The sequence below is a fragment of the Drosophila willistoni genome (assembly GCF_018902025.1).
Source record: "Drosophila willistoni isolate 14030-0811.24 chromosome XL unlocalized genomic scaffold, UCI_dwil_1.1 Seg141, whole genome shotgun sequence".
NCBI classification, from domain to species: Eukaryota; Metazoa; Arthropoda; class Insecta; order Diptera; family Drosophilidae; genus Drosophila; species Drosophila willistoni.
The window spans coordinates 6,619,221-6,642,829 of record NW_025814052.1 but is presented as its reverse complement, the minus strand read 5'-3'; the positions used below and the strand labels follow the sequence as shown (position 1 = coordinate 6,642,829).

Below are 23,609 nucleotides of genomic sequence, written 5' to 3'. Positions count from 1 at the left end.
AAATAGATTATCATCAAAAATTTAATGTACCTTTTTTTTAAGAAGTTTTCCCTTTAACGTACAAAATCTGTTGTATAGCAAGAAAAAGCGCAATAAATATTTACAATATAACCACTTTACCCCCTAAATTATGCAATGGATGTAAGAAATATTTATAGGATATTTCAAAAGTTCTTAATAGTTTAGTTATTTTAGGGCGGCAACATTGGCTTTATTTTGCTTTATTAAGCTTTTCAACACTAAACACAGTTAAAACGGTTACGATTCCAATTCAAATTGCCCCTTAATGTATGCTGCTATTCTTGTTGTGCATTACATTTCGTTTAAATGCGTAAATACACATATATACATATGTAGATATGTATATGAAAATTTTCATTTTTGATTTGATGACTCGTCATCACTTGTCTGGTTTTAATCAATTATAATTGCTGGCATTTTTGATTAGTTAGCACCTGCAATGGCCAAAAACGAAACAGAATTGCTGTCCGACCTGAAACTGGGCGAAGATGGAACAGCAACTGGAGCGCCGAGCAGGATGAATTGGAGGAGGAGAAGGACGATGTATGTACACATACATACATACATACATAGAACGTGAAGCACTGAAGACTGGCAAACATTTTACGTAATTGCGCACATATTTAAATTGTGTTCCCCACACACACATGCACACACACACACACACACACACATGAACAGAAACGCATACAGTCAGAGAATACATCAAATTATGGGCCATACAGTAAAGTAAATCTGCTCAGACAGGACAATAATAAGAAAGGATGTATGTGCTAGAATGTTTATGTATATATATAAATACATATGTGTGTGTGTGTGTGTGTGTGTGTCTTTGTTGTATGCTCTGGCTGCATTTGTAATTTATTTAGATTGTCTTTTGGGTAGCAAATATTTATGCACATATATTTTTTTATTGATTTATAAATCAAGACCAAGCACAAAATCCTGAATATCGCCTGAGCCTTCAGCATCTAAATCCAAATGTTAATGTCCAAAATAGCTTCAAGAGACTTAAACAAAACTTACAAGTAAAATGTGTATGTATTTTGGGCATTTACTTGATCGTAATTAACGTCCATTTCGTCCATTTCAGGCGGCACAAATTACCTGAAAGCGATTTGCCAGAATCCTTCTCATTGACTTTGTAGCAATGTTTTAAGTGTATTTAAGTGTTATTATTGTTCTCATGTTATTCTTGCCATTGAGTTTAAAGGCCAAGCAACTGATGCCTATGTCCTTCTGCTGTCTTAGGATTAGGTTTGGAATTGCGGTTGCCTTTCATTGTATAAGCGATTGTCCTTGAGCTTGCGCTCGGTTTTGCCTTTTGCCCTGGACGAAAAATGATTTGATTTTCATCTGTTTTTTTTTTGTCAATTGCCACGCCTTTGGCTAAAAACGCCCCAAAAAACCTATGACATACATATACATACATCTGTATATGAGGGAAGACATATTGATATATCTAACGAAAATATTTCACAGGCAATTTCGCAAGCTCTCACACACATCGTTGCCCAGCTTCAACGGCACCACGCTCAACCAACCATTGCCCTATCCTGTGGACATTCACTTGTTGTTGTTGTTGTTGTTATTTTCTTTTTTTTCCTATTCTTTCGTCTTGCTTCTGTGAATATATCGAAAGAGCCATAAAAAATTCAGTTCACGTCTCAAGCACTTATTGATACGTGAGCATAGATGACACACACACACACAAACACGCACACATACATAAAAATATCGCTTATATATGCATGAATCCCCATCCACCTCCACCTCCACCTCCAACCCCTCTCCCACCCACTTTGGTCGACCTTCGAGGCCAAGTCTTTGCCCAATTACTGACCATGAAAAATGAACAAAAATGATTTGTATGAAACAAAAAATGAAAAAAATAAGGACTTAATATTAATCAACAATTGCAATTGTTTTTTTTTTTACGATAATATTCAAAGTTAGAGACCATCGAACTCGGAAACGAAGTTTTAGTATTTGTACATATATAATTCTTGTTCAATTTGTAAATGAATTAGTTTTCTATTGAGTTACAAGCAAATATGACATTAGAAGTCAATCAAAGTCAAACGCTGATTAAAGGTTTTTAAATTAAAGAACACAAATCCCCTAAAGTATGCTATGACCGTTGAAATTGTTTTAAATGCCAATAAGACTATTTATTGTATGCTTCATTAAAAGATATTTCTCGACTACATATAGCATACTTTACGGTGTGTATTATCCCCAGGATCAGTGTTGTAAAATGCGGTTTAAGTGAAAGAGCAACAATAGAGTGACTTCATCCGTATAAATTTATTCTTGAATTATGCATAATAGAATAGTGTAAATCAGATTAAAAATTTTCCATAACTAAAATTCATTTTTTTCGTATTTTTTGATTGATAATTTTGCTTAGTTTTTTTTTTTTTTTTATAGATTTACAAGTTTTTATACCTTATCAATCATACATAGTTAAACAAATTATTCTAATTAGTTAATTGAAAACAAAAAAAAAAACAAAAAATCAATTAGCATTTTTCATTTAAAAGCTAATTAATTTCCATAATTAAGCATTGCCTGCTTTCTGCCTTTAAATATATTTCCCCCTTGTGTTCGTTTTTTTTTTTTTTTTTGCATTGTGCATTGTTCATTTTTTTCTCTTTGAAGTGGCGCATTGCAATGCATCTCATCGCATATCCATGGGAGCGCACAAAGGATTTGGGGATAGGGATGGGTTGGGGTTCTTGATGGCAGTAGGAAGGGGGAGGCCCAGAGGAGCAATCTCGGCATAAACAGGTAACGGTAACGGTAACAGCTAACACGCAAAGCATAGAGACAATAAAGCTGGCCATCTATCTATTGTATGTGTGTGTATGTGTGTATGTGTGTAGACCATTTTTGTTAAGGCCACTTTGCGACATTTTAATTTAAATGCTAATCAGTTGCCAATAGAATGTACAAAAAGTGCACAAACCTAATAGACAGATGGCCGGGCAAGGTGTGAAAGAGTGCGAAAGAGCATGAGAAGGGGTGGAAGGTAGAGCGCAAATGGAAGCCAGCAAGCAACATCAGCCAGCAGGATCACCGTTGCAATTTGTATTTAAAATGTTAGCCTATATGGGACACAGGTACTTTTGGTCCTCTTGCTCTTGCCCCCACTTATTCTCCTTGTTGTTGTTGTTGTTGGTGCTGATGCTGCCCTTGTTGTCATCCTCATCATTAGCATTTGCAGTTTTTAGTACCAATTCGAGATGCTCCCAACAGTAGTTAATTTTTTTTTTTTTGAAAATAATGTCGAGAACTAGTTCAGTTGTTTTGTTATTTTAGGTTATGCTACATTCTGACTTAATTGGGTTGAGTTAACTAATGAAATCATTAGCTATTTGCAACTATTTTTCTATTCATTATTAATATACTTCGTTTGCTTAGCTAATCCGTTTGTATGGAGGAACAAGTTCTTTCATTTTCATTCATTGGTTCATGAAACGGCGCAGAACTATGCCATACACCATGACCTTTCCTCTTTGTTGCCAAGTCGAAGAGGGCCACAATGGCTTTGGCAAACTGCAAATGGCTGGCAGAAGTGCCAAACAAACTGCGACATGAAAAAAAAACGAAATTATAATTGCCTAGTCAACAAATTTTGTGTAGCAACACAAAGCTAGTCAACATCAAAAATAAGAAAATTTATTTAAAAAAAAACAAAAAACGAAATGATTTGAGAGGTCTCTGACTAATTAAATATCTCGCATAAATGTTAATTTACTTAAAGTGAATTGTGATTTTACTGTCAAAAAATTTAATAAAGTAATTATTTTAAATTTTCCAAATTTACCGCCCGTTTGCAACCATGACAAAAGCTCACATATATAAAAGCAATTGGCAGCTCCATTTTACAATCGGTTAAAGCGGTTGCCATACGTCAAAAGTGTCATCTCTAATAATTGGACATTTGGACTTTGTTTATTATCTTTTCATTTTTTTTTTTTGGTTTATTATCGCTTTCCTACTCGAAATTAAATAGTATTTTGGACCATAATTATTGCGACCATGTCGTCGTTACGTCCTTTGGTTGAAGGCGATTGCGGTGGGGTTAATCCCCTTATGCAGCTAGGCGGCCAATTCACTAGAGATGTGGCCCACAAGGATGAGGGATTCGTTCAAAGACAATTTGAACGCGGCATGCGACCCGAGGATCAGCTGATCAATGAATTTCTCGGTCAAGTTGCCGCACCGGCCCAATCATTTCAAATGGACACGTTGCTACAAGAGATGCGAGACATTAATATCCATAGCCATGGGGGACTTCAACAGCAGCAGCAGCAGCAGCAGCTGCAGTTGCAGCATCAACAACAAGCAGCCCAATGGAGTCAAGACTTTGCCCAAGGCATGGCTCCACCTGTTTTGTCCAATAAAATAATTAATATGCAGCCCCAACACCAACAGATGCAACATGTCCAGGAGTTCTTTGATGATGGTCCATTGATAAGAGTTGAGAACTTTGCGATGAGGCCACAACCTGGACACTATCTACCCCCCATGCAGCAGCAACAGGATAATCAATTTTTCGATCCAAATATGGAAACAATTAGCACAGATAATTTGCCGCGTGCTCCACAGGGAGAGTCTCTAGAGGATTGGATAACAGACTATCAACGCTCCACAGAACAAAAAGAACAGGCCTCGGCCAATTTCAATGAGAAATTTTGGCAACGCTTGCAAGACGAATGGCAAAAGCTAGCCGAGGAAAATGAACATCCTTGGCTATCGGAATACAATGAGAATCTGGACAACTACAAGGAGTATGAGTTTGCCGAGGAGAATCCCATGTCGGAGCTGGATAATGCCTTTGAGAAGGGCAAAGAGTATCTGACCAAGGGTGACATTCCCAGTGCTGTTCTCTGTTTTGAGGTGGCAGCCAAAAAGGAGCCAGAACGTGCAGAAATCTGGGAATTATTAGGCATATCGCAGGCGGAAAACGAAATGGATCCACAGAGTATAGCAGCACTGAAGCGCGCCTTGGAACTACAGCCGGATAATCGACGGGTGATTATGGCCCTGGCTGTGTGCTATACAAACGAAGGATTACAATATAATGCCGTTAAAATGCTTTCCAATTGGTTGGAGGTTCATCCAGCGTACACCCAATTACTTCAATCACATCCAGACCTAAAGAGCGATGGCGCCTATTTGGCCTCGTCGTTGATAGGGCCAAAAAAATTGCAAGATTTGCAACAGGTCTACTTGGAGGCAGTGCGACTACGTTTACCCGAAGTGGATCCCGATGTTCAAGAGGCTTTGGGCGTTCTCTATAATCTATCCGGGGAATTTGACAAGGCGGTGGATTGCTATCAGGCGGCTCTTCAAGTGGATCCTCAAAATGCTAAGGTCTGGAATCGTTTGGGAGCTAGCCTGGCGAATGGTTCACGTTCCGTGGAGGCTGTCGAGGCATATCAACAGGCTCTCCAGCTTCAGCCGGGCTTCATACGTGTGCGCTATAATGTTGGTGTTTGCTGTATGAATCTGAAGGCCTACAAGGAGGCAGTGGAGCATCTACTGACTGCATTAACCATGCAGGCTCATACAAACGCTGTGCGTGAACTGCCCAATGTGGCCGCCGGTGGGGGTCCATCGCTTAGTGGTAATCAAAATCAAATGTCCGATTCCATATGGAGCACTGTTAAGATGGTTATCTCACTGATGGGTCGCAGTGATCTCCAGGTACATGTCAGTGATCGAAATTTGCAGGCCCTCAATGAGGCATTTAAGGATTAGATTAAGCAAAAAGGTTTGTCGCAGTTTTGGGATCTTTTTAAAAAAAAAAAAATAATAAAGAGAAAATTTCAATTTTTTGTTAAATTTAGTTGTGATATATTCTCTATTATTTCTTTTACTACGGCATTGGTCCTAGTCTTTTGTAGTCAATCTTCTCCAGCTGCACCAGCGGTTTCAACTGTTCCGCAAAGACACGCATTTCCTCGCCCACATTCTCTTGCCCTGTGGGCGCCACAACCGATAGCTCGACTATATAACTCTGAGAGATTGGCTCATTGGCCATATCCTGTTGTTTCCCGTGGACAATTTTAATTAACTTGGATACAGTAATTTTCATGCGTCCCTTACGAAACATATAACCCTTGGCGAGATATTCAAATTCCAGTCGAAAACCCATTTCGGTAAGAAAGTCCAAAATACCATTGGTACATGCACAATCCATGCAGCTGCGCACCAGAGTGGGTCGACGCTGGTCCACCTCTGGTTGGCCCAAATAGCGCATTTGCATAGGAGCATCTCGATCCATGGCCCGACGGACGCGAAGCAATAGTGGCTGATTAGAATTTGGCTGACGTAGACTCATGCATACCTCCAAGTCGTGAAATGGTTCCGGTGAAGTGTCTACATTATCACAGAGGCCCTTTAATCTGGTTTAGCAATGGATTTAATATATTTTTTAAAAATCCAAATTGATGCACTCACCTGTGCATCAGATGCTCAACGGCGGAGTCTAATATGGAACCTTGCAATAAATACTCTAAATTCGGCAAAAAGCGATTCGTCAGAGCATGTTGTAATGATTCTCGTGCCGATGAGACGCTAGCCATAGCCATGTTTGTTGCAAATTATTTGTAAACAATAGTTTCCTGTCCGGTGTTTATTTCCAAAATGCACAACAGAAGGTCGAACATGTTCGAGCGTTTTTCTCACGAACTCGAACATGTTTGAGCGTCGATAACTTTGCTCCGATGTCGATTAACCGATAGGTTTTGCTCCGGAATGTCGATTAACCGATAGGCTTGCTCCGGAATGTCGAATAACCGATAGGTTTTGCTTCGACATATCGACTAACCGATTATTGACCAGTGCTGGCAAACAACAACAACAGATAGATGCAGAACCATCGTGTTTTATAAATATTAAATAAATATAAATATATTTAGTCATTTGATGGAAAGAGTTGTGTGAACATAAAATTTCTAGTCGGTGCAATTGTCGTTGTCCAGTCTCCATATTCTATTTGCTTAAGTTTTGTATATTCGGTTATACATGTTAGACGTATTAGTTAGTTAAGAAGAAAAAAAAATGGAGACATTGGACGAATCAGCGGCAGATATGGCGGCTGTGTCGCCTGAGAAAGGTTATAACCGATGAGATATAATTGGTCTTTTTCGACGTGCATTCCGTTTTGACACTTACCGTTAGCTAATCGCATTTCTTTTGCTGTTACACAGGCAAGCCAGCAATTGATGATGAGACTGAAGAAAATAACCTTGGAGATGAGAACGAAACGGAGGAACAACTGTCAAAAGATGACATCCCAGATTCAAATGCAGATACAAGCAAACTGCAAACTAATGAACTGGGAGATGCAGATGCCGTATCTCAAAGAGATAGCATAAGCAGATCGCCGTCACCGTCAGCCGTATCTCAGAAGGAACGCTCAAGAAGTCGGTCACGCGAGAGATCTCGCAGCGGCTCAAGAACCAGTCGTTCACGGTCGCCCAGCGGCGGTTCTAAAAGGTCCATATCAAATGGTAGCAACCGACGTTCTCGCAGTCCATCGAAACACTCACAAAATGGTTCAAAACGCTCACGTTCTCGAAGTGGATCGAAACGCTCTCGTTCACGTAGTGGCTCTAAGCGGTCGCGTAGTGGTTCACGGCGTTCTCGCAGTGGGTCTCGACGCTCCCGCAGTGGCTCCCAACGCTCACGCAGTGGATCGCGGCGGTCACGCAGTGGATCTCGGCGCTCCCGCAGTGGCTCAGGATCACGACGCTCACGCAGTGGTTCTAGACGCTCACGTAGTGGCTCACGGCGGTCACGCAGTGGATCCCGGCGTTCTCGCAGTGGATCAGCTCGTTCTCGCAGCGGCTCACGTCGTTCACACAGTGGCTCACATCGTTCTCGCAGTGGCTCAGGATCTCGGCGTTCCCGCAGTGGTTCCAGACGCTCACGTAGCGGTTCAGCCAGATCCCGCAGCGGTTCACGTCGTTCTCGTAGTGGCTCAGGATCTCGTCGTTCCCGTAGTGGTTCTAGACGCTCTCGTAGTGGATCCAGACGCTCACGCAGTGGATCCCGACGTTCTCGCAGTGGATCGGCTCGTTCCCGCAGTGGTTCACGTCGTTCCCGAAGTGGCTCAGGCTCTCGACGCTCACGCAGTGGTTCTAGGCGTTCACGTAGCGGCTCCAGAAGATCTCGCAGTGGCTCTAAACGCTCTCGCAGTGGTTCAGCACGTTCACGAAGCCGGAGTCGCAGTCGCAGTCGTTCGAGTAGCATAGCCTCCGGTCAAAAGAAACGGAATGGTTCCCGAGACAGTCGCTCTCGCTCTGGGTCACCAATGTCGCCAAATGCGCAAGCTGAATCCAGACGAAAACGTCTGGCCATTAGCGATTCGGAAGGTAATTACATGCCCAACCAATTTACTCAATCAATTATTAAAATTTTGCATTTTCCAGACGATTCGCCGACACTTACTAAGAAACGACCCAAGATCACAGACACCGATAACGAGGATGAAGAGCACGATGGTAACAATGCCAATGACAACGAAAGAGAGAACGCACAAGAAAAAATCACAGAGAGTTCTGATGATGAGAACACACCGATTTCCAATGATACACAGTAAGATTTCCATCAAATGATATGTCAAAAACATCAGCATGAGAGTCAACCCATTTCCATTTGTATTCCCATAGAAATAGTAACTTTGTTTCGGACTTCGATGCCATGCTGATGCGCAAGAAGGAAGAGAAACGTGTACGACGGCGCAAAAATGATATCGATATCATCAATGATAATGATGATCTTATTGATCAGTTAATAGTCAATATGAAAAATGCATCAGACGATGATAGGCAATTGAATGTACTTGGCAAGCCGGCCACCAAAAAGATATCAATGCTTAAACAAGTGATGTCACAGCTAATCAAAAAGGATCTGCAATTGGCATTTGTGGAGCATAATGTACTCAATGTACTTACAGATTGGCTAGCGCCATTGCCTAACAAAAGTCTGCCCTGCCTTCAAATACGCGAAAGTATTTTAAAGCTATTATCCGATGTAAATATATTCCCATCACACACACTCTTTTATATAATATATCACCCTGTTTATTGTGATTTTTGTTATCCCTTTTTTTTCAGTTTCCAACCATTGAGAAGCAATATCTCAAGCAATCGGGCATCGGTAAAGCAGTCATGTATTTGTATAAGCATCCACAAGAGACCAAACAAAATCGTGCTCGTGCCGGACGTTTAATATCGGAATGGGCTCGTCCTATATTCAATTTGAGTTGTGATTTCTCGGCCATGAGCAAAGAGGAACGTCAGGAGCGTGATTTAGCGCAAATGACACGATTTCGTCACAAAAGTCCGGAACCCCAACCGGCAGCTAGTAGCTCAACAAATAAAACCCATTCGTTATATCAAACATCTTCCGGCGATGATAAACTATTGCGCCCCGGTGATCCTGGTTGGGTTGCACGTGCCCGTGTTCCAATGCCTTCAAATAAAGATTATGTTATACGGCCCAAATCAACGGTTGAAGGCGAAGTCTCTTCGGTAGGTGGCCCTCTTAACTACAACTATAACAATTTACTAACTTGCTTTCGAAATGTTTCTTTGTAGTCAACAAAACGTAAGCCGAATCGTTATGAGAAACATATGAAACGCTTTTTGGATTCAAAACGTTTAAAGGAAAGTCGCCGTGCTGTGGAAATATCTATCGAGGGGCGTAAAATGGCACTTTAAGGAACATCTAATTCTACCTTATCTACCTAAACTCTAGCTGTCGTTAATAATAAAAAAAAATATGTAATAATATTAAAAAGAAATTTAAGAAACAGATAATATCCAAAACATAGAACAAAATAAATTATATATTTCTATATAAACTCCATGAATTTAATATTTTTTAATTTTGCCAATGAATCCTTTCAGATCTAATTAAAATTTTAATAATGTTGATTAATATATCCAAAAACATATTAAACAAAAGTAATGTTGAGATCCCAAGTAGGCATATTACTGGTCCTTAAAGGGTCAATAAAAAAAGAGAGAGGTAATTTTTGCACTTATCCAAGTAGTAACATTAATTAGTGCCATTTAAATGAAATGACAAAAGGGGGTCGAAAGTTCTATATGGTCTAACCCCCCACTAATCCCAATTAGCAGCTGCTTACATATGTTTAATCTATATACATACATATGTATATAGGAAATTTGTTTGCTGATTAGACGACATTGCTATATCTTTAGCAATCACTTAATTTATACGATGAATGTTTTTGTATGTGTATATATTGTACTTTCTAATTATGACAAGAAAAGGTTGCAATAAGAGAATTTTTTAATTAATTACCCCAACTCTAAGAAATTTACTTGTAAATGTTTGTAGACGGTTTTTCTCTACTCTTCCACAGAAATGGTCCATAAGCTAATATAAAAATATTGAAAAATTATACGTAAGCCATTTTAGACAAAATTAATGAATCTTTGCAAGAATAACAATTTGTTTAATGACAATTAAATAATTTTAAGGAATTTTACCAACTCTTTTGGTTTTTTGATAAGAACTCAGATAATTATAGCTAGAGACCCAAAGAAACAGATCTACACACATATGTATATACTTAGAGGTACATATCAAGGAGAATCCAAAAGAAATATACGCATATTTGTTGAAGACTTTTGTATTTGTTTTTGTTGCCTATAACAAATCACAAAGATACTTGTTAGTCAGTAAACATTATAAAAGAGAATTATTAATAAATGTCAAATTAAGGGCATTTCTGACTCGATTTTAGTCGAACATTTAGACCCAATTGGAAATTTGTTAACTACTCTAACATCACATACCAGAAACGAACTAAAACACATGAATAGGAATGAAACAAATTATTAATAACTAGATTTCTTGACAGTAGCATTTCAATTTATCTGAGTGAAATTTTTAATATATAACATTCGCGTTGACTGCTAGATATAACGTTTAGTATAATTTATTTGTTTTTTCCAATATCTTTCGAATGATATTCCATTCTTCTTTTTCATTAGTTAAAGAAATATTTACTTCGACATTTCAGGTTAGTTTGTTCGGTTAATTTATATTTTTCCATCTTTGTGACAATACTAGCAATGGAAAGAAAAATCAATGTTTGGGTATTCTAAAACCATCCACTGTAGGTACATACATATATAAAGAGATATTTGCTTCGATGAACTTTGAGGTTAACTTATATATTTTTAAATGTATTTAGTAAAAGTAACAACAAAAAAATAATATAATATAGCAGAAAGAGTAATATTCTTGGGTATTAAAAAAAAAACACCCACAGTTAGGACTTAAATATATGTTTTTACATATTTGCATTTTAGTTTTTAGACTCAATAATCGAAAGTTTACTGTAACCAAATCAAAGTAAAGTGATATACATATTGATGAATATAGTTTGAGAGCAAGTTAAACTGGTTCTTAATGCTTAATTTTTTTATTCGCCCGCATAGTCGAAAAGAAAAGAGGCGGCAGCTAAAGTCAAATAATTTATAGTAAATTGTCTAGTGGGTGGTTCTTTTTTTGGTTTTCATTTATAGAACTGTTGTTCTTCACAGTAGCGCAGCAGCAGCAAATTGGTGTGCGTGTGTGTGTGTGTGTGTCCATTATCTCTTTTTAAAATCACCAACACCCAGCCCCAACACCCCACAACACAGTGTATGTACATACATATATGTAGGTCGAGTTCACCTTTTGGCGGTGCTATCTCGCTTAATATTAAACCGGTTGCGTTTTCGTATAATTGTTCAAACGCATGTACTCCGTCTAACGTGGTGGTCGTCATCGTGGTAGTTGCTTCTCTCTGCATTAGAACAAAACAAAAAAAAAATAAACAAATCCCATTCAAACAACATGGCCGAAATAAAGAAAGCTAAAATTGGCATCGTTGGCAGGTAATAATCCTTTAAGGAATATCCTTCATTCTTTTTTTTTGTCGAAGACTAAGCAATATTTGTTTTTGGTTTTGTTAGTGGACTCATCGGTCGCTCTTGGTCCATGTTATTCGCCTCAGTTGGCTATCAGGTGGTGCTCTATGACATCCTGCCGGAACAAGTGGCCACAGCGTTGAAGCAAACGCAAAAGGAACTTTTGGATATGGAGTCGAAGGGACTTTTGCGTGGCAAACTGAATGCTGTACAGCAATTCAGCTGCATTTCGGGCACCAATGACATCAAGGAGCTGGTTAAGGGAGCCATCTTGATTCAGGAATGTATACCCGAGCGTTTGGATTTGAAAAAGGCTCTGTATAAACAGCTAGACGATGTCGTCGATGATAACACAATCCTGTCCAGCTCTACAAGCACATTCCTACCATCACTTTTCAGTGCTGACTTGAAGCACAAGCATAATGTGAGTGAAGATAAGAGAAACACCTTAAACAAACGACATACATTCTATATAGTCGTCTGTCCTTGTGTTTGTTTTTCTTTTTTTGAAGTGTCTTCTAATCTTGTTTGTGTGTGTGTGTATGTCTTTTTTTTGAACAGGTTGTTGTCTCTCATCCCGTCAATCCACCGTATTACGTTCCTTTAGTTGAAATTGTGCCAGCACCATGGACCAAACCGGAATTGGTGCAAAAAACCAGAGCCCTAATGACCGAAATCGGCCAAAAACCAGTTACTCTGTCTCGTGAAATTGAAGGCTTTGCCTTGAATCGCATCCAATATGCCATATTGAATGAGACATGGCGTCTGGTCGAGGCTGGCATACTCAATGTCAAGGATATTGATAGTGTGATGAGCGATGGTCTAGGACCACGTTATGCTTTCCTGGGACCGCTGGAGACGGCTCATCTGAATGCCGAAGGCATGGCAAATTATTTTGAACGCTATACGCAGACAATTTACAATGTCAGTCAGACCATGGGACCCACACCAAAAATGGAGGGGCCCGTGGCTGTGGATGTTGCCAAGCAGTTGAACGAAATGGTTCCCCTGGACAAGTTGCCCGAGCGACGCAATTATCGTGACAATTGTCTAACCCATTTGGCCCTGTTGAAGAAGAAGCTTAATGAATAATAGAATCAAATTCAAGTCAAGCTACATAGATATATTATATATGATACTCTGTTTTTTTTTTCTTCACTGCAATTAAATCAATCAAATCATCATCGACACAAAATGTATTTTAATTTTAGAGGTCAACGAAAAATGCGCGAAACTTAACAATAAAATCAGACATATATCTACATAAAATGATAATATATTGATTACTTTAAGCCATTTCAATTGGTAGTAAGCAAAAAATAAAACGAGACATTTCTTTCGTTTCTTAACAATTTAGATGAGCATCAGTTTTAGGAATGGATGAGGATACAAATATTACAGACGCAAAGTCCTGGAAAAAGTGTGTCCGAAAAGCGTGTGAAAGAAATAAAACAGAAAGGAAAAGTCTTAACTTCTTGCTAACTCACTTTCTGATTGTTTTTAACACATAATATGGATGGAATACGATTAAGTAATATTAATTAACATTAAAAGAGAGCGAGAGAGAAAATGAGAGAGAGAGAGAAAAAGAGAGAGAGGAGGGAGGACACAAAAAAATTCTATTAACATTTTATGGGTTAATTTCAGGAAAACTTAATAACAAAATTCAAAATGCATTTCTTCTTATAAAAAAAACGACTATATAATTCTTATTAACTCTATTATATTACGTATTTGCTAACTGACATTATCTTCTCACAGACGTCAAGCATGAAGAGATAGCCAACCGCCCCACCAAATAACCACATAGGCTGGCCTGGGCTGGGGTAGGGTGGGTCATTTCGACATTGGAGTTTATCTTCAAGGTTAACAACAACTTGAATTATTCACTTTCGCACGACATTGTCCCGTGCTGGCTGGTGGTCGCACGGGACCAATTACTGATCATCGTTCGATGTCCATTTAGCCGGAACCTCCACCAGTTTTCCTCGAGAAGCTGGCGCGTCGCACCTGGGGCGTCGAGTACATCGAGCTGTTGCTGTTACTGCTGGCTACTGATGGTCTTAGCGAATTTCTACGCTGTTGCTGGCCAGATTGACGCATTTGCGGTATCGGTGTGCTGGTACAGAATACTTTTTGAGCAGTCCTCGGGTGAGGAGTCATCATAGGGTTTTGGTAGGAAGATTCGTCAAATGTGTCCATGGAAGACACATTCGGAGTCTTCAAAGTGGGAGCAACGCGTTTAACAGGTATGACTGCTTTCATGGGTCCCGTGCTCTTGGATATCGTTGATTGGGCCGCCATTGAGGTGCGAGGACCAAAGATGTGTCGTTTGGCTTGATTATTGCTCACTTGCAGCGCACTTCTTGGGCCAGGAACTGCTGCTTTGCTCCCGTTGGCTGTTGATGCAGACAAATTTGAAAAAGAATTTCGCCGCTGTCTAAATCCAGCCATGGCTTGCGACTTGTCCGATGTTAAAGGTGTCTTCAATTGGCTTTCTTTCGGTGCAATATTCTGGCTGTTTTCCATTTTCTGGTGATGCTGCTGCCCCTGGTTAATCACAGATATGTCCGGCATGTGCTGGAATTTGTCGTGAATTGAAAGAGAGGACGATCGGCGACGCGTTGAACCGCTCGATGAATCTGTTTGAGCCGAAATTTGGTTTATTTTGGATTCGCTCGGGCCATGAGACGAATATGCCATACAGCTTGATGGTAATTGACTACCAATGGAGGATAATGATCCTGTTAAAGGATTGTTAACAACTAAAATCACAGTTGGTCGTTGGTTATTGACTGTTTCATTGTGAACAGCAGTAGATGTCGACAGCTCATTCAAGTCGCCTTTTGTGGACTGCGTGAGGTTATGGCGTTCCAAGAGCTCATTTATCTGCAGTGCCAGGGTAGCGTCCACAACCTCCCTCATATACGGATCCTTCGGCTTTTCAAAGGAGTGCGACTCTATGACTGGCTCCCTCTCCTCCGGCTCACAGTCATATGTGGCTGAGGACGACGTCATAACATCTGGTAATTCTTGCATTTTTGCTCCGCACTCCACAATATCTAAGGACTTTGTCCTACGTTCCTGCAATTGATTGGGGAAATAGACAATGATATATCTTAGTAAAGAGAAACGCGGGCACACTTACTTGTGTCTGTATATCCAAATCGAGATCAAATGTTCCCTGTCGTGTGTAGACATGGGGCAAACTCTTGGTTGGAGTTTTCGCATTATCCTGTTGACCTTTCAATTCGCAGGCGCTGCCAATTGCTGCACTTAGTGAATCAATTATCACATTGAACTCCTTTTTCAGATGTTCATCCAATTTGTCATTTACAAGATTTTTCAAATCTTGCAATAATTTGCCCACAGACGGACTCTTTTCGATCTGTGGATGAGTTTCTGTCTTCGCCGCAACTGTTGTGGCATCAGAGTCGAATGACGAAATTCTCATTAACTTTAGATCTGCTTCGAATTTTGCGCGCGACAGAGTATCATCTTGGTCATCGTCAATGAGTTTAAGGGGCGATTCTGCTGACAGCATTTGCAGGTCATCGGAGAGAATTCTCTTTTCAAATTGAGATTTTCGTCCATTTTGTGGCGTACTAACACCAATGGCTGCCTTCAGCTTGAGCAAATGCTTTTGAAATGAATTGTTACTACTATTAAGGGAACGCTGTCGGGTAAGGAGTCCTCCAACTGCTCCGTCCACCTCAGCCTGCATGCCAACGGGAGGACTTTCATTATTAAGATCTGGATCAAGTTCATTCGTTGTGGCTTCAGCTGGCTTTGCCGCTTGTGTCTCTAAATTAATGGCCTGCAGATCATAGGAAATATACATATAAACATATACATACATATGTACATGAACAGGTGTGTGTGTGTATTACCTTGATACAAGCTTCCTTTTCCACGCAGTCAAAGGGATCATATGGTCCCTTAAAACTAGATGTGGCATCGGTTTTAGGTTCCAATTCGTCATGAGCTTCTTCATCTTTCTTTTCCCCATCCCAGCATGTCAAATCAATTAAATTTCCAACTTCACACATTATTGCAATAAAAACCGTTTTAATAAATTTGCCAACTTTGAAACGAATGCCGAGTTTCCCGCTATTAGAGATGACACTTTTCGCGGAACACTGCCGGCACCCATAAACAGTTTCTGGAATATTGGAATTTTATCGGAACAATATTATCGTTCAGGATTTAATTTATTTATACGCACACACATATACAAATGCATGCATACAAATGTACATACATATGCATATGCCATATGATGGTAAACGGATTTTAGAATAAGAATGTCTTTCCAATTTGTTGCTATTATGGGACCCAACGTGACCAAAGCCGGTTGGGGATTATATTGTATCTAATTTAGATGATCTATTGATTTTACCTTGAACTTGGCCCATCCTTATTACTCAATTAAGATCGATTCAGTTTATGATCAATATCAATAATTTAGCGGACAAGTACTGCAGTATAAATTGCCTTTTCATACACACTTACTTAAGTATGCATTCCACCTTTAAGTTTCTCCTGACTCATTCCAAGCTCTATCTGAATTAAAATTTCTATACGGTATAGTATATAATTCAACAGACACGCAACATTGTAGAGAAGGTTGCAACTATACCTATAATTCCAGCCTGGCCTTGAATGTTTTGGACGCTTGGGTTAGGTTACATATGCATCATTATTCCCAAAGTCTGATCAGAGTAAATCTCTGATTTGCACATTAGCCACGCATTAAATTAGACTTTGAATCAATAATTCGTATTGCTTTTACCTTTATTTTCACATTTATGATACGCATTTCTGATTTACAAAACAAAAAGAACCAAAGACACAAAAAAAAATTAAAAGAATAAAGATATTTCTTTTATGTTGTATAAATAGATATATATATATATAAGCCATATTCCATTTACACACATACATACGTACCCGAAACCCTTGTTGTGAGATTTCTTTGTTTCCATATACCGGAAGAGATTGCATTATCGGATAACTTTTAATACATTAATACGACAAGTAGTGTAATAAATTGTTAAGAAGCCTCAGGGAGCACTGATCACTTGCTCAATACATTTAGTTCATATAAAATAGTGACGAAAAAAATTCGCTGCTTTCTTTATCTTTGACCTCTGATTGAATTAGCCTTGTAGCTGCCTAATAAATTGTTTATCATAAAAATTTGCAAATTATGAAACATCACTTTTCATCATAATATCGTGAGATTTGGAATACTTGTTCTCATTCTTCGAGCGTGACCAACACACACACACACAATCTACGTATAAGCTTAATGTAATAAATATTTAAAGAAAAATAATATCATTATCAAATACATTGCCCATTCTTGCAATATATTAATTCGAGTGGCGCTGCTACCAGGAGCAGCAGTTAGAGGAGATTTCTCAAAATTACGGCACAGAGTTTCATTTCGTATGAAATTGAACATTGATTCCACAAGATTAGCTGGTGTTATATCGGAACAACCCTCCAGATGTCGTACTATGCATGACTCAAGGTTGTGAATATCGTCGCATTGCTTTTGTCCCACAACCAACTTGGGTATTGATTTTATTTTATTATCGTGCAAGTTCGCCGTATCCATATATGATGAAAACGTATCATTTATGCACTGCTGAATATTATCCTTCTTCGATTCGAAGCATTCGGGACCCTTTTCGGCAATAAATAAAGCAATATGGTCACCATCCTTATGGCACACAAAATTCAAAAGGCTTCGAACGATACGTTTGATGACATCCTGGCTCTCTTGCTCCTCTTTGTCAAGGCAAGGGATTAGCTTGGTGGTAAACGTTTCGAAGCACTCAATGGCATTTGATCGCCTATTGCAATACTTGTTGAAGACCATATCCAGCTCACCATTCGGACTGGCCTCCTCAATTTCCTGTTGCATGGTGTTGTAGTTGATGATATTGTTAATACATTCACTCAGCACAGCAAATGCGGCTTCGATCTCGGTATATGCCTCAGCTCCAACCTTCTCGCCCGAGACCTCTATGCATTTATTGCGAAACAAATCCTTGACATCGTTCAGACTAAAGTTGGTCTTTAGCAATTCTTCAGGAACAGGCACAGGCAGTTGGTGTGGCAAGTCCAGCTTGTCCAGACTGAATTCCTGTGCGAAGATTCCCATATTATTAAAGCATAAAAGCATCGATATGCAGCTGACGATTGTCCAAGAAGTTGCTATGTTCATTTTGGCCATAACGTCTTGTTTTGTTTTGTTTTTGTGGCTAAGTGTAAATAAGGCTTTCGTATAAATATATAAGTTTTTTGTATAAATTATTGGCTTAAAATATTACGCTCTAGCCGACACTTCCACCATTATTGATGCAACGCTCTGAAAACGAAATTGTTGGCCCCATCATCGACATTTAATTAACTTTTCATTTACTTACATAAAGATGAGATGGAAGCTCCGAATAAATTAGCAATTTTCTTGTCTTTTAAGAATAAATAACTAAAAAGTCATTGTATATGTTATCGAACGAGAGACAAATATATTGATTGTATTGCTGCAATTTGATATGATGAAATGGAACACCAAAACCACAAATCGTCTGCCCAGTGTTTAAAGGTTTCCATAGATTGTAGTATTTGATAATATAAAAGATTTTCCTGTCAAAAACTATCAATTTATTTTTGCTAATTTCAAAAATACAAAGATCTATATATTTATTGAGATTTCAGTCAGAATATAGGTTTCAAGTAATTCACATCGTATTGATTATATTCCAATATTCCGGAAACTGTTTATGGGTGCAGGCAGTGTTCCGAAGAAAGTGTCATCTCTAATAGCGGGAATCTGGGCATTCGTTTCAAAGTTGGCAAATTTATAAAAACTGTTTTTATTGCAATAATGTGTGAAGTTGGAAATTTAATTGATTTGACAGGCTGGGATGGGGAAAAGAAAGATGAAGAAGCTCATGACGAATTGGAACCTAAAACCGATGCCACATCTAGTTTTAAGGGACCATACGATCCCTTTGACTGCGTGGAAAAGGAAGCTTGTATTAAGGTAATACACACACACACCTGTTCATGTACATGTATGTATGTATATGTTGTACATTTCCTATGATCTGCAGGCTATTAATTTAAAGTCCCAACAAGAGGCAAAGCCAGTTGAAGTCACAACGAAAGATTTTGATCCAGATCTTAACAATGAAAGTCCTCCCATTGGCATGCATGCCGAGTTGGACGGAGCAGTTGGTGGACTCCTCGACCGTCAGCGCTCCCTTAATAGTAACAATTCATTTCAAAAGCATTTGCTCAAGCTGAAGGCAGCCATTGGTGTTAGTACGCCACAAAATGGACGAAAATCTCAATTCGGAAAGACAATTCTCTCCGATGAAATACAAATGCTGTCAGCAGAATCGCCCCTTAAACTCATTGACGATGACCAAGATGATACTCTGTCGCGCGCAAAATTCGAAGCAGATCTAAAGTTAATGAGAATTTCGTCATTCGACTCTGATGCCACAACAGTCGCGGCGAAGACAGAAACTCATCCACAGATCGAAAAGAGTGCGTCTGTGGGCAAATTATTGCAAGATTTGAAAAATCTTGTAAATGACAAATTGGATGAACATCTGAAACAGGAGTTCAATGTGATAATTGATTCACTAAGTGCAGCAATTGGCAGCGCCTGCGAATTGAAAGGTCAACAGGATAATGCGAAAACTCCAACCAAGAGTTTGCCCCATGTCTACACACGACAGGGAACATTTGATCTCGATTTGGATATACAGACACAAGTAAGTGTGCCCGCGTTTCTCTTTACTAAGATATATCATTGTCTATTTCCCCAATCAATTGCAGGAACATAGGACAAAGTCCTTAGATATTGTGGAGTGCGGAGCAAAAATGCAAGAATTACCAGATGTTATGACGTCGTCCTCAGCCACATATGACTGTGAGCCGGAGGAGAGGGAGCCAGTCATAAAGTCGCACTCCTTTGAAAAGCCGAAGGATCCGTATATGAGGGAGGTTGTGGACGCTACCCTGGCACTGCAGATAAATGAGCTCTTGGAACGCCATAACCTCACTCAGTCCACAAAAGGCGACTTGAATGAGCTGTCAACATCTACTGCTGTTCACAATGAAACAGTCAATAACCAACGACCAACTGTGATTTTAGTTGTTAACAATCCTTTAACAGGATCATTATCCTCCATTGGTAGTCAATTACCATCAAGCTGTATGGCATATTCGTCTCATGGCCCGAGCGAATCCAAAATAAACCAAATTTCGGCTCAAACAGATTCATCGAGCGGTTCAACGCGTCGCCGATCGTCCTCTCTTTCAATTCACGACAAATTCCAGCACATGCCGGACATATCTGTGATTAACCAGGGGCAGCAGCATCACCAGAAAATGGAAAACAGCCAGAATATTGCACCGAAAGAAAGCCAATTGAAGACACCTTTAACATCGGACAAGTCGCAAGCCATGGCTGGATTTAGACAGCGGCGAAATTCTTTTTCAAATTTGTCTGCATCAACAGCCAACGGGAGCAAAGCAGCAGTTCCTGGCCCAAGAAGTGCGCTGCAAGTGAGCAATAATCAAGCCAAACGACACATCTTTGGTCCTCGCACCTCAATGACGGCCCAATCAACGATTTCCAAGAGCACAGGACCCATGAAAGCAGTCATACCTGTTAAACGCGTTGCTCCCACTTTGAAGACTCCGAATGTGTCTTCCATGGACACATTTGACGAATCTTCCTACCAAAACCCTATGATGACTCCTCACCCGAGGACTGCTCAAAAAGTATTCTGTACCAGCACACCGATACCGCAAATGCGTCAATCTGGCCAGCAACAGCGTAGAAATTCGCTAAGACCATCAGTAGCCAGCAGTAACAGCAACAGCTCGATGTACTCGACGACCCAGGTGCGACGCGCCAGCTTCTCGAGGAAAACTGGTGGAGGTTCCGGCTAAATTGACATTAGTATGATGATCAGTTCAAACATTATTACAAACACGAATGGTACTTATTTCCTAATCTTATTTACTTATTAATATTACTTTGTCCCAAACTGAATGATCAATGCTTTGTTAGATGTGATATTGTCATATGAATATGACATGTTTAAATTGTTACTTGTATCCATTCCATTTTGTCACTTAAATTAAATACCTAAGTATAGTAACTTGTATTGAGTGTAACATTTTGTATTTAGAATTACATTATAAATTAGAGATTGCTACTTATATATTACGGCGGATAAACCAGTTTAAAAATTTCAATTCCATACGCCTGTCGTAGGCGGTTGATTTAAATGTGATCGATTCCTATCGATTTCGATCAGTTGGTTCGTTTCTTTGCTGAACTGAGCTAGTTCGCTCGTTCTTGTATTTTGTTGGTTCCGATCTCTTTGTTCTTTTTGGAACTGTAATCCAAGTCGAGTTTATGAGTAACAAATGCATTTCTACCTGCATTCTACCTGCCACTGTGATCTATTAGTGTGTAGTTGTTTGTGTTTTCGAACCATGAGTTTGTAGCTCATTGAAATATGCTGGAGTATTGCAATTGTTATTGGTGGATTCCAAATGTGTGGCAAGGCAATGTGATTTAAATCAAAATCTTGGATAAAACAATAATGAAGGACACCGGCAATCATCGTGAAGAGATCGGGCCATCTCCCAATATGGGCATTGCCGAGATGGTCGAGATAACTTCATGTAATATATTTTTTACTGGATGTGCTGCAATAATGCGATTGATTTCAATTGTCGTCAACTGGTATCTAGTATTCGAGTACTGGAAGTCGGAATCGTATGCCTATAGTGCCTGGACACTTGCCTCCATATTGATACCGATGGTAATCACATCTATTATATACTCACATATGTAAGTTGATAAACATTTCCATAATCATGGCGCGCTATTCATTTGACTTTTTGCAGTGTATCCACAGATCAAACAGGTCATGGTAGAATTCTTTATAGAGGCACTATGTCAGATATAGTATTATCATACTTATTTCGTGATGGTTATACATTAAACTATGCATTAAATTATACTCAAGCCAAAAAGCAAGATAACAAGGAGGGTGAAATAAGGTAAATCGTTTGAACTTGTTCACCCTGATCGAATGACCATGTACAGCATCATTCCGAACAATGACATTGATTGTTTGTTTTTTTTCCCCCCAGATACTATCAAAAGTATGTTAAGGAAGAATGCAATGTCGGCTTTATACGATTGTTTGACTCATTTTTGGAAACTGCTCCTCAAAAGATATTACAATTGGTCATTGTGCTGCGTTTTATTAAGACATTGACATGTAAGTTTAAATATTTTTTAGTTCAATTACATTCTGTATAAGTAATTCATTCATTGATTTCGATTGCAGACTTTCGTGCCTTTACATTTGTCATATATTTTCTAAGTATTGCCTGGTGCTTGGTGGCATATAATCGCTCAAATCGTTTGGTTCAACTGGACAAATATGATATTGGTACCAATGGCCTTATAGTTCAATTCTTTTTTCTTCTATGTTTAACTGGTAAGCCTGTGAATTGGCATCATTTTGCAGCCATTATTAATCTATGTTTGTATTTTTTTTGTTTTTTAGTTTCCCGCACTTTATGTATTGCCTATGTGGCCAGTATTTATCCATTGGCTACATTAGCCATGTGTCTTTGCCATATTTTAGTCTGTGGCAGTATTGTCTTTCTGGTCGATGCACCAAAATTGGCCAATTCTGTGTTTATGAATTACCTTTGCTGCATTACCTTTGGCGTTGTCTATCTTTTTATTTTTACTCCCGTTAAGGATGCTCCAACCAAATATAAATACATTTACTATTTATCCTTTTGTTTAGTACAAAATATTACTGCCTGTATATTGTTTATACCTTTGTATATATCTATTGCCATTCTAGGATTATATGTGATTGGCATTATTCTAATGATATTTTATTATCTAATGTGTCATCCGGGCATCACATCAACTTTATATTAATGCAATTATATCTATTTTGATAAGACTGTTTATTGTAAAAAGCATATATATTTATATTCAATTTTACTTTTGTTAGAGTGAATTGAATGTATTGAACAACAACCATTTATACAACAAAATCAATACTCTTATTTAAATAAATTATATTAAAATAAAGTTGTTATAACCAACAACATTTTATAAACAAAAAATGGCTAAAATACTCTATAAAATGTACATTTATAACAATATTAAAATTAGTTTTCCCACATAATATTTTTTAAGTCGATTTTCTGCTTTACTAGTATTATGAAAAATTATTTATAATTTAAATAGGTAACAATAATTTCCAATATTTAGTTGATAAAACAATTGGTTTATCATTTTTAAATTGTTTTTAAATCTGAAAGGAAACTGAAAACTGGAATCGCAATATTTTTAAGGTGCAAACGATTTCAAACGAAAATGAAAACAGAAAACATGCAATTTTTTCGGCAAACCAAACAAATAAATATTTACAATGGATTTCTTTAAAAATAATCTCGTTAGAATATCTTTTTTTTATTCTCTTAGTTTTTATTTTCAAATTTTCATAAATTGAATTCTATTAAAAACTACAGCAACGACGT

The 23,609-nt window shown here is 38.6% G+C and overlaps 8 protein-coding genes across 9 annotated transcripts; 5 read left to right on the top strand and 3 right to left on the bottom strand.

The window, feature by feature from the left end:
• Positions 1-3,843: 3,843 nt before the first annotated feature.
• LOC6648669 (peroxisomal targeting signal 1 receptor) lies at positions 3,844-5,974 on the top strand. Its single transcript, XM_002071566.4, has one exon. It carries the CDS (start codon positions 4,066-4,068, stop codon positions 5,788-5,790), a length of 1,725 nt encoding a protein of 574 aa, XP_002071602.1. The 5' UTR covers positions 3,844-4,065; the 3' UTR covers positions 5,791-5,974.
• On the bottom strand, positions 5,870-6,691 carry LOC6648668 (mediator of RNA polymerase II transcription subunit 18). Its single transcript, XM_002071565.4, has 2 exons — positions 6,493-6,691; positions 5,870-6,437 (listed from the first exon to the last, which is right to left on the bottom strand). The coding sequence occupies exons 1-2, from the start codon at positions 6,621-6,623 to the stop codon at positions 5,909-5,911; spliced, it is 660 nt and encodes a 219-aa protein (XP_002071601.1). The 5' UTR covers positions 6,624-6,691; the 3' UTR covers positions 5,870-5,908.
• Positions 6,692-6,876: 185 nt separating this feature from the next.
• LOC6648666 (IWS1-like protein) lies at positions 6,877-9,913 on the top strand. The gene is made up of 6 exons (XM_002071563.3): positions 6,877-7,150; positions 7,245-8,411; positions 8,469-8,634; positions 8,709-9,072; positions 9,156-9,572; positions 9,639-9,913. The coding sequence occupies exons 1-6, from the start codon at positions 7,096-7,098 to the stop codon at positions 9,759-9,761; spliced, it is 2,292 nt and encodes a 763-aa protein (XP_002071599.2). The 5' UTR covers positions 6,877-7,095; the 3' UTR covers positions 9,762-9,913.
• A 1,774-nt stretch (positions 9,914-11,687) lies between these two features.
• LOC6648665 (lambda-crystallin homolog) lies at positions 11,688-13,259 on the top strand. The gene is made up of 3 exons (XM_002071562.4): positions 11,688-11,957; positions 12,036-12,414; positions 12,552-13,259. The coding sequence occupies exons 1-3, from the start codon at positions 11,917-11,919 to the stop codon at positions 13,080-13,082; spliced, it is 951 nt and encodes a 316-aa protein (XP_002071598.1). The 5' UTR covers positions 11,688-11,916; the 3' UTR covers positions 13,083-13,259.
• On the bottom strand, positions 13,097-16,108 carry LOC6648664. Its single transcript, XM_023179344.2, has 3 exons — positions 15,881-16,108; positions 15,139-15,807; positions 13,097-15,074 (listed from the first exon to the last, which is right to left on the bottom strand). Exons 1-3 carry the CDS (start codon positions 16,037-16,039, stop codon positions 13,953-13,955), a joined length of 1,950 nt encoding a protein of 649 aa, XP_023035112.1. The 5' UTR covers positions 16,040-16,108; the 3' UTR covers positions 13,097-13,952.
• Positions 16,109-16,766: 658 nt separating this feature from the next.
• LOC6648663 (27 kDa glycoprotein) lies at positions 16,767-18,521 on the bottom strand. Its single transcript, XM_023179128.2, has 2 exons — positions 18,428-18,521; positions 16,767-18,369 (listed from the first exon to the last, which is right to left on the bottom strand). The coding sequence occupies exon 2, from the start codon at positions 18,232-18,234 to the stop codon at positions 17,299-17,301; it is 936 nt and encodes a 311-aa protein (XP_023034896.1). The 5' UTR covers positions 18,235-18,369; positions 18,428-18,521; the 3' UTR covers positions 16,767-17,298.
• Positions 18,522-18,744: 223 nt separating this feature from the next.
• LOC26528755 lies at positions 18,745-21,281 on the top strand. The gene is made up of 3 exons (XM_023179255.2): positions 18,745-19,047; positions 19,118-19,786; positions 19,851-21,281. The coding sequence occupies exons 1-3, from the start codon at positions 18,889-18,891 to the stop codon at positions 20,970-20,972; spliced, it is 1,950 nt and encodes a 649-aa protein (XP_023035023.2). The 5' UTR covers positions 18,745-18,888; the 3' UTR covers positions 20,973-21,281.
• A 112-nt stretch (positions 21,282-21,393) lies between these two features.
• Positions 21,394-23,139, top strand: LOC6648662 (cell death abnormality protein 8). Of its 2 annotated transcripts, none has more exons than XM_002071559.4 (5): positions 21,394-21,885; positions 21,942-22,097; positions 22,191-22,321; positions 22,391-22,543; positions 22,613-23,138. In XM_002071559.4, the coding sequence occupies exons 1-5, from the start codon at positions 21,635-21,637 to the stop codon at positions 22,999-23,001; spliced, it is 1,080 nt and encodes a 359-aa protein (XP_002071595.2). In that variant the 5' UTR covers positions 21,394-21,634; the 3' UTR covers positions 23,002-23,138. The 2 variants fall into 2 exon arrangements, with proteins under 2 accessions (XP_002071595.2, XP_046867069.1); XM_047011113.1 differs by having other exon boundaries at positions 21,840-21,885; positions 21,953-22,097; positions 22,613-23,139.
• Positions 23,140-23,609: the final 470 nt, after the last annotated feature.

What these genes read in the sequence shown, in the direction of transcription:
- LOC6648669 (XM_002071566.4), top strand. Translation starts at nt 4,066, where the DNA reads ATGTCGTCGTTACGTCCTTTGGTTGAAGGCGATTGCGGTGGGGTTAAT.
- LOC6648668 (XM_002071565.4), bottom strand. Translation starts at nt 6,623, where the DNA reads ATGGCTATGGCTAGCGTCTCATCGGCACGAGAATCATTACAACATGCT. An exon ending in GTTGAGCATCTGATGCACAG is followed by an intron (nt 6,438 to 6,492) that starts GTGAGTGCATCA and finishes TTGCTAAACCAG; the next exon opens with ATTAAAGGGCCTCTGTGATA.
- LOC6648666 (XM_002071563.3), top strand. Translation starts at nt 7,096, where the DNA reads ATGGAGACATTGGACGAATCAGCGGCAGATATGGCGGCTGTGTCGCCT. An exon ending in GGCTGTGTCGCCTGAGAAAG is followed by an intron (nt 7,151 to 7,244) that starts GTTATAACCGAT and finishes GCTGTTACACAG; the next exon opens with GCAAGCCAGCAATTGATGAT. An exon ending in CCGATTTCCAATGATACACA is followed by an intron (nt 8,635 to 8,708) that starts GTAAGATTTCCA and finishes GTATTCCCATAG; the next exon opens with AAATAGTAACTTTGTTTCGG.
- LOC6648665 (XM_002071562.4), top strand. Translation starts at nt 11,917, where the DNA reads ATGGCCGAAATAAAGAAAGCTAAAATTGGCATCGTTGGCAG. An exon ending in AAAATTGGCATCGTTGGCAG is followed by an intron (nt 11,958 to 12,035) that starts GTAATAATCCTT and finishes TGGTTTTGTTAG; the next exon opens with TGGACTCATCGGTCGCTCTT. An exon ending in ACTTGAAGCACAAGCATAAT is followed by an intron (nt 12,415 to 12,551) that starts GTGAGTGAAGAT and finishes TTTTTTGAACAG; the next exon opens with GTTGTTGTCTCTCATCCCGT.
- LOC6648664 (XM_023179344.2), bottom strand. Translation starts at nt 16,039, where the DNA reads ATGTGTGAAGTTGGAAATTTAATTGATTTGACATGCTGGGATGGGGAA. An exon ending in AAAAGGAAGCTTGTATCAAG is followed by an intron (nt 15,808 to 15,880) that starts GTAATACACACA and finishes TATGATCTGCAG; the next exon opens with GCCATTAATTTAGAGACACA. An exon ending in ATTTGGATATACAGACACAA is followed by an intron (nt 15,075 to 15,138) that starts GTAAGTGTGCCC and finishes AATCAATTGCAG; the next exon opens with GAACGTAGGACAAAGTCCTT.
- LOC6648663 (XM_023179128.2), bottom strand. Translation starts at nt 18,234, where the DNA reads ATGGCCAAAATGAACATAGCAACTTCTTGGACAATCGTCAGCTGCATA.
- LOC26528755 (XM_023179255.2), top strand. Translation starts at nt 18,889, where the DNA reads ATGTGTGAAGTTGGAAATTTAATTGATTTGACAGGCTGGGATGGGGAA. An exon ending in AAAAGGAAGCTTGTATTAAG is followed by an intron (nt 19,048 to 19,117) that starts GTAATACACACA and finishes TATGATCTGCAG; the next exon opens with GCTATTAATTTAAAGTCCCA. An exon ending in ATTTGGATATACAGACACAA is followed by an intron (nt 19,787 to 19,850) that starts GTAAGTGTGCCC and finishes AATCAATTGCAG; the next exon opens with GAACATAGGACAAAGTCCTT.
- LOC6648662 (XM_002071559.4), top strand. Translation starts at nt 21,635, where the DNA reads ATGAAGGACACCGGCAATCATCGTGAAGAGATCGGGCCATCTCCCAAT. An exon ending in TCTATTATATACTCACATAT is followed by an intron (nt 21,886 to 21,941) that starts GTAAGTTGATAA and finishes GACTTTTTGCAG; the next exon opens with TGTATCCACAGATCAAACAG. An exon ending in AACAAGGAGGGTGAAATAAG is followed by an intron (nt 22,098 to 22,190) that starts GTAAATCGTTTG and finishes TTTTCCCCCCAG; the next exon opens with ATACTATCAAAAGTATGTTA.